Source organism: Schistocerca serialis, chromosome 9 (assembly GCF_023864345.2).
Source record: "Schistocerca serialis cubense isolate TAMUIC-IGC-003099 chromosome 9, iqSchSeri2.2, whole genome shotgun sequence".
Lineage (NCBI taxonomy): Eukaryota > Metazoa > Arthropoda > Insecta > Orthoptera > Acrididae > Schistocerca > Schistocerca serialis.
This window is the reverse complement of record NC_064646.1, coordinates 254,464,135-254,479,546: the sequence shown is the minus strand read 5'-3', so window position 1 is coordinate 254,479,546 and position 15,412 is coordinate 254,464,135. Positions and strand designations below refer to the sequence as shown.

The 15,412-nt window shown below is 43.5% G+C and overlaps 1 protein-coding gene across 1 annotated transcript; it reads left to right on the top strand.

Moving 5' to 3' along the window:
- Positions 1–1,536: 1,536 nt before the first annotated feature.
- LOC126419159 (pupal cuticle protein 36-like) lies at positions 1,537–14,022 on the top strand. The gene is made up of 5 exons (XM_050086283.1): positions 1,537–1,635; positions 6,680–6,849; positions 8,911–9,408; positions 11,177–11,685; positions 13,268–14,022. The coding sequence occupies exons 1-5, from the start codon at positions 1,627–1,629 to the stop codon at positions 13,375–13,377; spliced, it is 1,296 nt and encodes a 431-aa protein (XP_049942240.1). The 5' UTR covers positions 1,537–1,626; the 3' UTR covers positions 13,378–14,022.
- The last annotated feature ends 1,390 nt before the right edge of the window (positions 14,023–15,412 follow it).

Below are 15,412 nucleotides of genomic sequence, written 5' to 3'. Positions count from 1 at the left end.
ATTCACACACACACACACACACACACACACACACACACACACACACACACACACATACATACAAAAGCGCTGCCCTTCTTTGAACTTTCTCGATGTACTCCGTCAATCCTGTCTGGTAAGGATGCCACACCGCGCAGCAGTATTCTAAAAGAGGACAGACAAGCGTAGTGTAAAATGGCTCTGAGTACTATGGGACTCAACTGCTGTGGTCATCAGTCCCCTAGAGATTAGAACAACTTAAACCTAACTAACCTAAGGACATCACATACACCCATGCCCGAGGCAGAATTCGAACCTGCGACCGTAGCAACAGCGCGGCTCCGGACTGGAGCGCCTAGAACCGCACGGCCACCGCGGCCGGCAGCGTAGTGTATTCAGTGTCCTTAGTAGATCTGCAGAAGCGCTTCAATCGTAAACTTTTTGATCGCCGCTTACATTTTAACTAACTTGTGTGTAAGAGATCGTGTGAACGCGAAGGAAATATGCAGATTAAATGGAATAGATTTGGAAGCACTTGTTACACAATCAGTAGAGCATCTGAACATAAAAAACTGAAAGGAACACGAAGGAACTAATATAAAAGACACATTGCCAACCCTATTATATAGAAGTGAATCGTGAATATTGAATAAAATACAAGGGAAAAAAAGCAGCAGGATCGGAAATGAGATTTCTGAGAGTGGTGAGGGGATGTGACAGAATAACTAAAAGACGAAATAAAGATATTCGAAAGGAGTTGAAACTTTGGAGTGTGAAACAAAAATTGGATGAAACTTAAATAAATGAAATGGACATTTACAATGAATATATCGAGAGAGACAACCATGTGAGATGGAAAACTTCAAAGCAAAAGTGTAAATAGACATTCAGAATCGAGAAAATATGAGAACCGTAAGTGGCCGCAGCTGGTATAATACGGAACGTACAGAAGAAGAAGGAGAAGAGGAAAAAAAGAACCTTTTCGCCTTGCCAATTAAAACTTCACGACACGTGAACATTCTGGACGATTTACATGTGTGTGCCACACCGAAACTCGAACCCAGATAGCTGCTGCTAACTCTGCTATCCAAGACTGACAGGATGTCTCCAGAGTTTTATCGATTCACGTATCTTCATCGTTGTGTATGTTCCTCTAAAAAGCGAAACTGTGAAAAGGCTGTTCTCCACCGAAATGCAGCTGCTCAGACGGTGCACTCCGACCGCCGTGAAGCAACATAGTCGCCGTACAGCAGGTAACCGGGAGTTTCCTTCGCCACTGTGCGGCCTCCGCCGTGGAAGACTCGCCCACGGCCGCCTGCCCGTAATCTGGATGTTAACGGCGATCCGCCAGCCCCTCCTCCTCCACCACCACTGCCGCCTGCTCCGGCGGTAACGTGCGGACCGCTTGTACGGCCGGTGATGATCGCATTTCGCAAGCGGCCCCCTTGCCCGCGGAGACCCGTTGCCGCAAGGATGCACGGAAGCGTTGGAGGGGCGTGGAGGCGCGGCAGAGGGTGCGTTGCGCCGCTCCGTATAAATAGAGCAGCCGCACCACTCGCCAGCAACAGATCACGCCAATCCACTCTCGGCACTGCCATCATCATTCACACAGCGATCATCCAGCTAGCGGCACTTATCACCGACATCATGAAGCTGGTGAGTACACTGCTCAAACATCGTCGAGATGTCTAGTAATCGCTCACCAGTCGCTACTGAGGTTCTCTGGACGGTACTGGGTTGTTCAAATTTCAGGTCATACAGTACAGATATTTACCTGCGTTAAAATAAAGGCAATCGTCTAGTTTCCAGTATTCGACTTCGACGGCCTACACGTTAGTATTGCTGTTTGTGTTATTCGATGATGTGGCTTCCGTAGAGTGCTCTAGAGTAACTTGGCCACTTTCTACAAGCTTCGGTGGTGATCGTAACCAGTCGAGCCCGGAATCTTCTTCCAGCGGTACATACTATTGCAAGCTGGTAACTTTTCCAGCGGTACCATACCTGAAGACTCTTTCGGACAGTGTAAAAGCTTTAGTCAAGTGTCTCATGAAACATAGTTCAAATGGTTCAAATGGCTCTGAGCACCACGGGACTCAGCAAATGGTTCAAATGGCTCTGAGCACTATGGGACTCAACTGCTGAGGTCAAGTCCGCTAGAACTTAGAACTAGTTAAACCTAACTAACCTAAGGACATCACACACATCCATGCCCGAGGCAGGATTCGAACCTGCGACCGTAGCGTTCACGCAGTTCCAGACTGAAGCGCCTAGAACCGCTCGGCCACACCGGCCGGCCATGAAACATGATGAGGTCATCAAAAAAATGCGAGTTACTTAGACTTTACAGCAACTATCCCACTTTACGACTATTGCTTAACATTTTTGGTGAATCTACAGAATGTTGTACTCAGATCTCTCGAGATTCAGTCGGCGTCAATTACACGGAGTCCGAATTGCAATGCGAAGGAAAGAGTGAACAAGTACCGTAATTCTATGCTGTAGTACATTTGGAGTATCAGCTGGTACTTTGCCTGTGATCAGCTAGAGCTCCATGTCTATAGAAGGTCTGTATCTACTAAGTCTAAGGCACGTTATGGCACCTAATGGTACTAGGAATACTACCACTAGTGCCCCAGCTCTACTGTTCCAATCGCGTATTGTGCGTAGAAAGAGATACACAGCAGAATGTGGTATGCTGTTTACCTCTTCTCCGAACGTATGCCTGAGAATTTGCAACAGTAAGCCTCTCGCATTGCACATCACATCTCTTGTAGCGTCTCCCACTTGGCTATAATCATCGACATGACGCTCCTGCACTTACGAGAAGGACTCATGAGGAAACACGCTGTTCTTATATGGGTGACTGTATCTAGGTTATTAATCCTAAGTAGTAAACGTCAAAGACGGAGCAATACACAAAGGTCGGTGGAACTATGATTTTGATAGTTACTTTCCTCTGGTGATCTACGTTTCTGTGTGATGCTTCTAACGAATCTCGGTCTTGCTTCTGTGCTCGTTCCAATTTAAATGACCAGGATATAACAAACCAGTGAGGTAACACAGTGGGTATCGGCGGCATTTTTAGAATTTCAATGTTTTCCCTAAACTCGCTTTAGACACATCTCGCGATAGTTCTAAAAAAAATCGCTCTTCTTTCCTCCCCGTCCTTCCCTAACTGGGACATGTTATTCGTCTTTATTGTTTTCATTGTCCTTACAGCCTTCCTTCCAGAATGTCCAGTCATACACATCACGTACCACACTCGAACAGAGCAAATAAACCGATTTTAGGTGTTTTGCTCATCCTGCAACGCCGAACGTTCAAATTTGTACTTAAAGGAACTGTTCTTACAAATATATGACATCGATATATAAGTCGCTTCTTGGTGCTATTATCAACAACTACTTAAAGGTGTATTGTACTGTATAAAGGGAGGAGATATTCTGAAAGGACAAATTTTGTCTGTCATAAATATTTTAAACACGTAACACGAGATAAACAAAATCAGACGGTCCAGAATGAGCAAATGCGCTTTTCAATCGTCTCACACCAAAGCAAAGCAAGCAAAGATTCGCGTTCTGGCCCCGATGGGCCAATGTTGAGCGACAAACCGGCGTGTCATCCTCAGCCAATGGCATCATTTAGATACAGTACGGAGAGGCATGGGATCAACACAGCGCTCTCTCGGCCGGTCGGCTTTCTTGACGTCGGATCCACCGCTTGTGAATCAAGTGGCTCCTCAGTGGACCTTAGTAGCTAAGTCCACCCCGTTTCAGCCTTCCCGCCAAGAAAAATTCCTGGCTCTTCTGGAACGGAACTCGGGTCCTCAAAATAGCACCATTCATGCTGCCAACTGAGCTGGGAAGAAAGGCACCTCTCATGTGATGTTAAAGGTTTAATGCATCGTCCAGATGAAATTATTGGAACATGGAGCACTAGTTGCACATACAATAAACGACTAGTTTTCATTTCTGGGCTGAGAGGCCGTTGTGAGGCCGTTGTCGATGTATAAAAGTATTCACTAATGTTTCGTCGCCATGTACGAGGGTTCCCAGTTTATCCCCGAAGACGTCTCCCGAAGATACGGCCGAAACGTCTGTAAATACTTTTTATTACCGATAACAATTTCCCGGCCGAAATGCTTTAATTGAAGTAGAATACCTGCTCAGCTGAATAAGATGGTGAAATATAACCGCTAAACTCGTGAATTCTATTCCACGATATCCAGGTGGGCATCTGAACTCCACGCTGCGGGTGTTCGCGGTCAGTGCCTTAGCCATTGTGCTACCAGTCTCAACGTAGACTAGTGAGCACATTAGGCCGCCCGCAGAATTACGTCGTTCCTGCGTCGACCTAGTCAGCTGTGTTGCACGGGACCAGACAGTCTGACCGCCGAGCGGTCGTCAGACTCATCCGCTCCTCGCGTAATCGCGGGGGATAGTCCGCGGTCTCTTTTTGCTGCCGTAATACCGCGGCGCGGCGCGGGCGTTAGAAAGTGAGACACGGCCAGGTCGGCTTCGCTCCAGGGGTCGTGGCCAGTTCGCCTCTCTCGGACGTGTCTTCCACTCGAGATGCGCGAGCATCCAGCTGGCGGCTCATCTATGGGTGGTCGACTAAGTGGAGGACGTTACGGGAATGCGGAGTTCCGGAACCGGGAGGCGTTTGTTCATTGTAGAAGAAGTGAACGTCTCTCAGAATTGCGGATTACATTGTGGGCGTGGGTAGTCTCTGCTACGTAGTCGTAGAGAGAGGGCGTGACTTCGTGCAGTGTGAGGCGCTTTAACGCCCACGTGATGGATCGCCGTTAGTGGCGCTCCTTGCAAATTGAGTATTGTGCTGTCGCTTCTCGCTCTTTTGACCCAGTAAAATAATCGACTGACACAGTTCTCGCTCGTTGTTGAAAGTTCTCCAAGACATATCTGTAAGACGTATTTCTATGCAACTCTGCCTGCTACAAGAGGTAGTTCTATAGTGTATAAGATAGATTTCACCGGCAGCAAGTGGCTACATTTAAAACACTGAACAGAGGAATACGTGTTTCGTGGTCTATGAAGGTAGAATGTACAGATTTAAAAATTATATTTGATTTTTGAAAATATTCTAACTGGACAATGTCTACAATTGTAATGATACATTATCTTTACTGTTTAATTATGCGTAGCAGATGAAGTTGGTAAATACAGCTGAAATTCCATGACAATTAGATACATACAACAGAGAAAGAGCAATTTTGCAGAATCGTAGACAAGATACACTTCAAAGATAGGCAACCATTCACGAGAACTTTATTAGAAGTGTCAGAATGTGATAATACTTTAAAATTTAACTGCTTAAAATAGAAACATAATTTTCCGATTTCTGTTAGTTTTAAGAGTATTACAGCATCTCTAAGCTTCGTAATAACGACTACTTGTTGCCAGCTTGTTTGGATCCTTCTCTACTGGCCATTTTCTTCTTCCTACCGTTTTGCTAGCAAGCTAGGCAATTTTTGTTTCAAAGAAAAAATGGCTCTGAGCACTATGGGACTTAACATCTTAGGTCATCAGTCCCCTAGAACTTAGAACTACTTAAACCTAACTAACCTAAGGACATCACACACATCCATGCCCGAGGCAGGATTCGAACCTGCGACCGTAGCAGTCCTCCGGTTCCGGACTGCAGCGCCTAGAACCGCACGACCACCGTGGCCGGCTGTTTCAAAGATGGAACATTTGGTAGAGTTTCTCGCAGATCACAAGAACTACCACGTCTTAAACCGAACGAATTCACACGTCTAAAGTTCTAAGCTATTTTAAATTAGTAACAGCTGTACAAGAAGAATGAGGAAAACCGTACGCCCGGTAATTCACCATAATTCTTATTAATTAACATGACTTGTATACTGCCATTACCTGATTCTTTGTTTATAACTATAATGCATCGAAATGTATGGTATGCATTTCAACTGAAATGCATTTTGGAACTTCACGTGTTTTATGAACAGCAAGACTTTACGCTCATTCGTAGGTGCACATCACATATACAATAATTTCACACTTTCTGCTGGTGCTTACCTTCAATATACATGCAAGTCACCATCTCGTTTTTGATATTTTACTAGATACACAGTTCAAAATTGATTCACAGCACGTCAAAAAGTTTTTCGAAAGTGGATTTGTATTGTTACCAATGTGATTAGACGGTTGAGACAGTATTGTGAGGTCACTTTCACCGTTTTACAGTCTTTCTGTTCCTCTTGTCCTTATTTTCTAACAGTCGGGACGGACGCCTTGTTATTGTATCCATCTGTGGCGACGAAATTCCATCTTCTTAAGACTTCATGGAAAATTTGCAGATTGCAGATATACAGCTCCATTTTGTCCAGTCTTTTGATCCCAAACGATTTTCCACTTACATGTTTAACGTCTTCGGTTCGACTGCTTATCATACTTCTCCTACCGCCTCGGAGTTTCTTTCCTCATTGAACACAATGCTCTCACTTCACTGGATTCCTTATACTGTGTTCAACTGACGTAGAACGTCCTATCGTCAGACGGCTTTCTCGTAAGTTTAACCATGCTTAACACTACACCGAATTTTTCACTCACTGTATCGTGTATCAGATTGTTCATCCAGAACTTCTGCTGCTCACCTTGGGAAAACAGTGTACTCATTCCGATAGTCACTAGTGAATTGGTTTTAAGATGGTAGTGTTTGGCAGTTGCTGTTGGCAGCCCTGGTGGGAGTGGCTGCGGCCGGTCGCCTGGACAACTCCTACCTGCCCCCTGCTGGTGCACCGCTGGCTGGTGGAGCCCCTGGAGCCATTGCAGCGCCCTTCGGTGGACCTGGAGCAGGAGGAGTTTTCGGAGCTAGAAGGCCCGGAGCCGGCGGGTGAGTACCTAGACATGATGCTCCCAATACTACAGCCTTCAAATACGTTCCTGACACTTATTTTGACACTTATCTCGCTTTGAGAAAGCAGCTATCTTTTAAGATATGCTCAAGTGGGAGTGAAACGTAGCGACACTGTATGTAGCCGTTAAAATTACACCGATACTTCTTAGTATTGTGGCACTGAACAATCAGCCATCCTACACTCTAGACAGCAACGAAATGAGGACAACTAGTGTGCTACTGATGTGGGTCCGATCCCCTAGGTCTTCATCTGGGTATCGTGCGCAAGGGAGAGAGGGCAAATAAACTTCTTATACGTAGCCGGAAGTTCCTGAAGATTAACCACGTGTACTCCCCTAATGACACAGCCGCATTCTCGGCGGGTGTGGCCACTTAGCGCTAACCAGCCATACCTTGGAGAGTCGCAGACTGCCCAGACACGATACGACTCCTTGAGCTACGCTGTAAAGTATAAAGTAAACAGCCGCCGAGTTTCCATTATGGAGTGGTAGGGCCACGGGCCAATCGGCGAGTTCCCACCCACGTTAAGACGACTAAAGGAAAAGCCGGCTGAGTGAAGCCGTGCCATGTAAAATCAGAGTGATAAATACTGATGCCGGTACACGCGGCTTCACCTCAGTTGTTCTAAGAGCCCTTCATATGTGGAACAATAGTAATGTTCTCAACAACACGGCATCTATATTTGTAGATATGCATTTAAAAATGGGTATATGTCAAAATTAGACAAAGAAAAGTCACTGATAACTAACCAAAATAAAGTTTCCCTAAGATTATACCTTTACTAGATCTAGATTTTGGGATATAAAGAACACTGATGATGTACAATCAAAAGTTATACAGTAAGACGTGGATTTTTTTCTCTTATAATAATGAATGACGCCAAAACAAGGTAATTGTGGTTAGTCTCTTAGCAACAGCTCCTAACATTGTATCATGATTACTAATACTTTCAGGTAGTAACAGCGTTATCTCAGGGCTCAATATAAACGTATCATGCCTGTAGTTCGCTGTACAGTACACAAACTCCAGGGTAAAATTCTACCGAGCATAATATCTCGGCCTTTCTTCGGTACTCTTCTTTCACAGTTGGTCGAAAGGCTTGTTCTGCTTATTATACTCTAAGGAGTTCTAGTGAAATAAGAAATAGCCTTAAAATCCTGTTGTACGTATTGTAGTTTAAGACTTCTTGCATAATCTCTTAACACCCTCGATAAATCAAGCTGCAGATATGTGTAAAAGCGGAACAGAAAAGAAACAGAATAGCCTGCTCATGCGAAATCGGTAATATTACCACGATCAAAATGTGTCTTGTACTGTACCCTGATACTGGTGACGGTTATATCACTTAGAACTGTTTTGCTGAACTTTTCGAGACATCTGTTTCATAGGAGAGGCTATTAATCAGTTTAGATAAGTGCTAAATGTTTCCATCATTACGGACACTTCATATATAGTACAGTACTAGTTTCTTGATATATCTCAACTAAGTAGAATTATCGTAATAATTTTGCTGCCTCTGTGTTGTCTGCTGATTACATTTGTTTAGAATACAGATCAGTGTTTAAGATTCGATAGCTATCCACTACTATGAACAGTCTCTCAGTAAACCCTATCTTCAACTCTAGCAATGTACTGCCTGATACAAAAATCCAAGTTGTATTGTACTTTTAATTTGGTGTCCATCTCAGTAATTAATTCAGTGAACTGATTCACAGATCAAGGGATAGCGAGGAATACTATTTCGAATGGGTTCAAAATTCGATAGCTATCCACTACTACGAACAGTCTCTCAGTAAGCTCTATCTCTCACTCTCGTAATGTACTGCCCGACACAAAAATCCAAGTTCTATTGTAGTTTTCATTTGGTGTCCATCTTAGTAATTAAGTCAGTTAACTTAGTCACAGATCAAGGGATAGCGAGGAATACTATTTCGAATGGGGCACACCTATCACTCATTATTACTAAGGCTATCTTTTATATTCCTAATCATGGTAATAAATGTGTACTGGTTCATTACAACAATACATTTGTCACAGTCTGGGAGGAGCTGGGCTCGGTGGTGCCGGTTTGGGAGGCGCTGGCCTTGGTGCTGGAGGTGCTGGCCTCGGTGGTCTCGGAGGTGCCGGACGAGGCGGACTCGGAGGCGCCGGTCTCGGTGGCGCTGGATTAGGTGGAGCTGGTCTCGGAGGTGCCGGACTGAGTGGTCTTGGAGGTGCTGGACGAGGCGGTCTTGGAGGCGCTGGTCTTGGAGCAGGAGGCGCTGGTCTGGGAGGTCTCGGAGGAGCAGGACGAGGTGGTCTTGGAGGCGCCGGACTTGGAGCAGGAGGCGCTGGTCTGGGTGGTCTCGGAGGTGCAGGACGAGGCGCTGGTCTCGGAGGTCTCGGCGGGCTAGGAGGCGCTGGTCTCGGTGCAGGCCGAGGTGGTCTTGGAGGCGCTGGTCTCGGTGGTGCTGGAGCTGGTGTTGCCAGGGGACCTGTCATTCCCATTCTCAGATACGAAAATGTCAACAATGGTGATGGTTCCTACGCCTTCAGGTAAGTTGTATAACAGACTACTCAAATGATTTCACTTTTTGTCTAATTACGTGATTCCATAAACTGCTTGGCTGAGCACAGTGATCATCTGGCAACTTCAATGTTTGACATTTTAATAATGTCTTTAACTGCAAGTACTCCGGTTTTCGATGGAATAACGAATTTTCTTAGGTTATTTCCAACACATAGTTTCTAGTTTCACTTCTGTTACCATTTTCTTTCTTGGGCCATGAATAGCCTCTTTGACAGAGCTGCTCACTTACATTGATGGTATAACTATTCTTGTACTACACATTTACTCATAAATTCTATTCAATAAGACACATGTGAAGCACTGTCATTTGATCTTCAAGATATAATAAAATACTAGACATTTCATGAAAGTAAGCAGATTATAAATTCAATACGTATTAAATTTTCACTGTGTTTTGAGAAAATTACTCTTGAAATACATAGTGGTGTTTATTGATATTATGTAGTCATTCGAAGAGACATCTGCATACATCCTACGGTTTAAAGTAGGTTAAGCTAATGTTTGATAAAGAGCAAGGAATGTTCTGCACTGCTGGACAGTCATGAGGTTTCTATATTGGCTTGTCACTTGTGCGACGATGTTATTCGATGCATATGAAGCGTTAACTTGTTACAAATGAAACGTTATTGCATTAGTATGCCTCCAGAATCTCTGACACCAACATATGTCAGTTAACATAAGCAATATTAATTTCTGAAACCCACCTCGTGGGTATGATGCAGTTGGTTTGCTCGAACATTCACAACATAAAAATGAACCAGCCTTCTTCTTTGTCAGTCTTACACTAAAATACTTCTTCTGCTAACTCTTCTTTACTTTAATAAAACTCAAATTTTTCACTTCAGAGAACAGGAATTCAGTCTTCTTCTCCGATGTGGTTTATAGGAAGCTAATTTTGAAAGGCTTTTGTTCTTGTTACCAGTTTCACAGATGGTGTCCACCACTAGTTCTGTAGCACTTCTTACACACTAATTTATAGTGAATCCTCTTGCTCTTCTTAGAACTTTGGTTTCCGTATTCCAGTTACTGCTGTTTAAGTTTTTGGAAATTTAGGAAAATTTGTGCTACTTTTCTATGGGACCAAACTGCTGAGGTCATCAGCTCCTAGGCTTACGTACTACTTAATCTAACCTAAACTAAGTTACGCCAAAGACAACACACACACACACACATTCTCGAGGGAGGACTCGAACCTCTGACAGAGGGAAGCCGCTTAAACCTTGGTAAGGAGCCTAAGACCGTGCAGCTACCCCGTACGGCCTATGTTTTTGGAATCAAGTTTTAACTGTGATATGAACGGCTGTTGCGCCTTGGTGTGTTTCTTTATGGAAAGCCAGGGCACCTGATAGGTGTTTAAATGTTCAGTTCTTGATTCTGCCTCTTAATAACAATACCGGCAGCCATAGAGTGAACGCTTTCATGACCAAATGTCTTAGCTGCTTGTGATTCTTCAAGGTTATGGTAAAAGGCACTATTGTCTTATAATATGACCAGCTTTGGTTCAAGAACTTCATTAGTAGGATATCCACCTTGATAACAGAAGTAGCTGAATGATGCTACCTGCTGTAACACAATGTCATCTACAACAGTTTTAATTCGAAGTTGATCGTTTCATAAAACGTCATTGCGTAATTTCGTTTTAGTCTTTGGTATTAAGATATACTATTCTTAACGTAGTTACTTACGTAATATCTTTGACACCATAAACCCAATTTCTTGTTTTGGTGACTACAGCTACGAGACCGCCAACGGCATCGCCCAGGACGAGCAGGGCTACCTGAAGAATGCCGGCATTCCCGACGCTGAGGCCGAGACTGTGCAGGGCCGCTATACGTACACTGGAGACGACGGCGCGCAGTACACCGTCACCTACACCGCCGACGAGAACGGCTTCCAGCCACAGGGTGCCCATCTGCCCACTCCGCCACCAATCCCCGAGGAGATCCTGCGCTCCCTGGAGCAGAACGCTGCTGAGGAGGCCGCTGCTGCCCGTGGTGGAGGAATTGCAGGTGGTGCATACGCTGGTGCTCCTGGAGCAGGTGCATACGCAGGTGCTCCTGGAGCAGGTGCATACGCTGGTGCTCCTGGAGCAGGTGGTGCCTTTGGTGGCGCTCCTGGAGCTGGTGTCGGTGGTGCCTTTGGAGGTCGCCCTGGAGCTGGAGTTGGTGGTGCCTTCGGTGGCGCTCCTGGATCTTTCGGTGGTGCACCTGGAGCTGGTGGTGCGTTTGGTGGCAGGGCACCTGGTAAGTGTTTAAACGTTCAGTTCTTGATTTGGCGTCTAAGTAACAATACCGGTAGTCACGCAGTGAACGCTTTCGCAACCAGATGTCTTAGCTGCTTGTGATTCTTCTAGGTCATGTTAACATGGCACATTAAATTTTTCCTTTCCTAACGTTTTGTCCAGAGGCGTGATGAACATCGCATAGATGCTCCTGCTTTCTGTGCACAGCTCTGAATGAAACTATAGGAACAGACAAGTTTTATGCACCACGCTCAAGCGACCTGGAAGACTCACCAGCAGGTGATAATAGGACTGTTTAGATTCACCAAAATGTTAATACACTTTAGTGCCTGCAACAAATAAGAGGAAAGCTCTGCTGATTTTATCCACTCGCTATCACCAGTACCACCGGTTTCTGGTCCTAAGTATTTTTACATGTGAAAATCCCATCTCTGCTTTAGAAATGTGAGTTTATGAGGTCCCTATCTCAATATGCGTCCAGCAAGTTGGCAGAATATGGATACATATTATCATTTCTTTGTTATTCACGAAGATCAATACTAAAATCCATGCCCCAGAAGCTAAGCTAAACTTAGATCTCAATTTTAAAGTAACACTTTCCATCTGTACACTTAATGGAAAAGAAAGTTTCCGCCGCACAAGTTAATGTTACTTCGGTGGCACATACGTGAACTCGACTGACTTCACATCATTACTGTATCGCCAATTATTCTAGAATATTGTGCAGTATCGTCCTAATGCTAGCATGCTACTTCGGTTATTTAGAATGATCCATTAACAACTGACGTTTCATTTTTAATTCCACGCGAGACAGCCTCAAATCAGTCTTTCATACGTGCTACAGTCAGTTTTAGAATTTGATAACCTGAGGAGTGACATTTGAAGTAGAATGTATGGAGAAAAATGAATGGTAAGACGTTGTTTGCATACGTCACTGGGAAGTTCCTTGGGGTACCGAAAAGTGAACTTATACAGAAGATAATATCGGTGATATTTCCAAATCAGTAGTATAAACAACTGGGGAAGGGATGGGGAACAAGCAATCACTTCCTTCTATGCTACCAATGACTTTTCGTGTTTCAACGTAAAGTGATGTACCGAATAGTCCTCCTATACAGAAATGGAATGTTTAAAACTTCACGTCAGTAACAACAGCCTGCCTAACCTTACGAGATAACTGCAAACACCTTTCAGCACTGAAAGCATGGTTTCGACTTAGCTCGATTTGTGACACTAAACAGAATGTATTGCGGAATAATTTAATCTTTAGAGCTTCCGACATGAGGAATTATGAGAAGACAGTGATCAGTAGTACTACTTATTTTAGAAAACGTTCTGACAAATGTTTATAGAGGGAAGTGAGTTCGTAACAGAATCACTGAAATAACAGAGCTTTTTTGAGGTATCAGCTGTCTCAAGGATTAAAGTTATTTACATAGAACCATCTGTACGTTGTGTCGTTTCGCGCATAGCGCAGTACGCCACGAACATTGAAATTAACATGAACAACCTATATTGGTCTCGGTACTGTGGTACGTTAGCTATTTCTCTGTGCGACTGACGCCCCTGTGGTGTTGTTCCAGGAGCCTTTGGGCGCCCCGGTGCCGGCGCTGGAGCGTTTGGCGGCAGACCTGGAGCGCTGCCCAGCTACTCGCCGTCCAGCGGCTACTCGTACCCCACTCCAGGAAAGTAGGCGCGCGGAAGCCTCCAGCTGGACTGGACGGCCAGCGCGCTCACCAGCTGGAAGTGGCCAGTGGCCCAGCCCACTGCCCACCTTGCTGACCATTATCTTCACCTCTCCTCACCACTTTCATACGTGACGCTGGAGAAAGGAATGCGGATCTCTACTGTTGCCGCGTCCCTGACGAATGTTCAAATATACCAGACGACTTAACTGTAGTCTTTAGCCGAACATAAAGACAACTCGACAGATCGACTCACACCTTCGCTGTTTCTCCTTTTCTGCATTTCCTTTGCTTACAAATATCACTTCACTATGGAATACGCTGGAAAACTTAACGCTGAGGTTTTCCTGGTATTCCACTCGACGACGGCAGCAGATTTATGCAATGGACTACTTCTACGATTTTCTATAAGAACGTTACGTGACGAAAGTCCTATTTGTAAATATCTTTCAGTACTACCTTCTTTGCTTCCTCCGCTGTCATAATGAAACAATGTTTTCGCAGCAATACTTATGACGACAATGGCATCGTGAACGACAAACAAGACGGGAAGTAGCCCGCCTTCTCTACTTCTGAAAGACTATTTATTTTTAATGCAAAAGTAAAAAACTATGTAAAAAAAGTTATTTTGTAATAAATGTTGTTTAAGTAAATATCAAAAGCTTTTACATTTCTTACATTTCCTTACACATTTATCTTTATCTTCCATGAAGGACTTAGCAAGCAGATATACTGAACATCATCTCCAAAACTTCGTTATCGAAAGATTCTCTACTGAACGCAAATGGGACAGTTGAACACTTCTACGACAATTCGCAAAAAAGAGGACGATAACAGAAGAATACTTCTACTATAGACATATATGGAAAAGACGAAGAGATTATCCCATCATAGTAGACAATGAGTATAGAAATATTTAACATAACATCTTCAAATATGGAAGCGTAACAATGGGTTGTAAGTCTGTGACAATTTTACACTACAGACACAGTTAAGTATTTCTGTTTTTGTACGTCTAGACGGCTACGTAGCGAATAAAATTGATTCAGTAGACAAAAGTGTTATTCTCGATCTCATTCCTGCAGTTTGTAATTTGATGGTAATATGCAATACCACATCGTACTCACATTTCCGAACAATTTGAAAAACTTTTGCTGTTATTATGTGATGAAGTCAGCACAAATAACTGGCTAGTTCATGTATAAATATGACACATTATACACAATAAGCAACGTTTGATTGTGACTAAAAATAGCTGCCATTACCAAAATTGCAAAGCTTGTTCCGTCCATGTTACTCTACATGCACTTCCACAGAGCACCTATTTCGTTTCGTTTATAACAAGATCGTTGTCGATGGAAAACTAATCTCTAATCTCTCTTCTTTCCTTCTAACTTCACTAATTTCATAAGTTTAATCGAGGACGAGTGTAATCCTCTTTTCTCAGATCATCCTAGAAAGTATACATTTTCCTTTGCTTCATCTTTATTCAGGTTCCTACTTGTTGACTATACAATGAATCAACGTATACACTTCAGGAAATCTGGACTGCAACGTTTTTCGTTACTAACATCTCAAATACAGCTCAACTACTATCGTTTACAATTAATCTTTATTTAGCTTTTTACTTCTTCACTATTCAGTGAATCAACACAAATTCTATAGTAAACTGGATTTGCAGTAGTTTCCTTTATTAATATCTCAAATGTTTCTCTGACACCTTCGTTGGTAAATTCATTCATGTTAGCGGTTTATACACGCTCAGCTTTTATTAAAGAGAAACACATACTGTTAAATAAAGATATGAGTCTGTCTTCTATCGTGAATGAACATCAGAAATTCGTTGTTTATCTAAAAAGCCCAAAGTAATGTTATATACTTCTGTTATCGACATTTGAATTGGTAACACACAAGTTCCCACGAATTACAAATGGAATTGCTATTTCTTCAACGTACTATTAATTCTAACAATGTTTGGTCAGCAAGGAACAGACTACTTCACGCACAAGTCCTACCTCTACTGTACAAACTAGGGTTGCATGA

Bases quoted from the DNA above. Each gene is read 5' to 3' on its own strand.
- LOC126419159 (XM_050086283.1), top strand. The intron at 6,850-8,910 runs GTGAGTACCTAG...CATTTGTCACAG, and splicing joins AGAAGGCCCGGAGCCGGCGG to TCTGGGAGGAGCTGGGCTCG. The intron at 11,686-13,267 runs GTAAGTGTTTAA...GTGTTGTTCCAG, and splicing joins GTTTGGTGGCAGGGCACCTG to GAGCCTTTGGGCGCCCCGGT.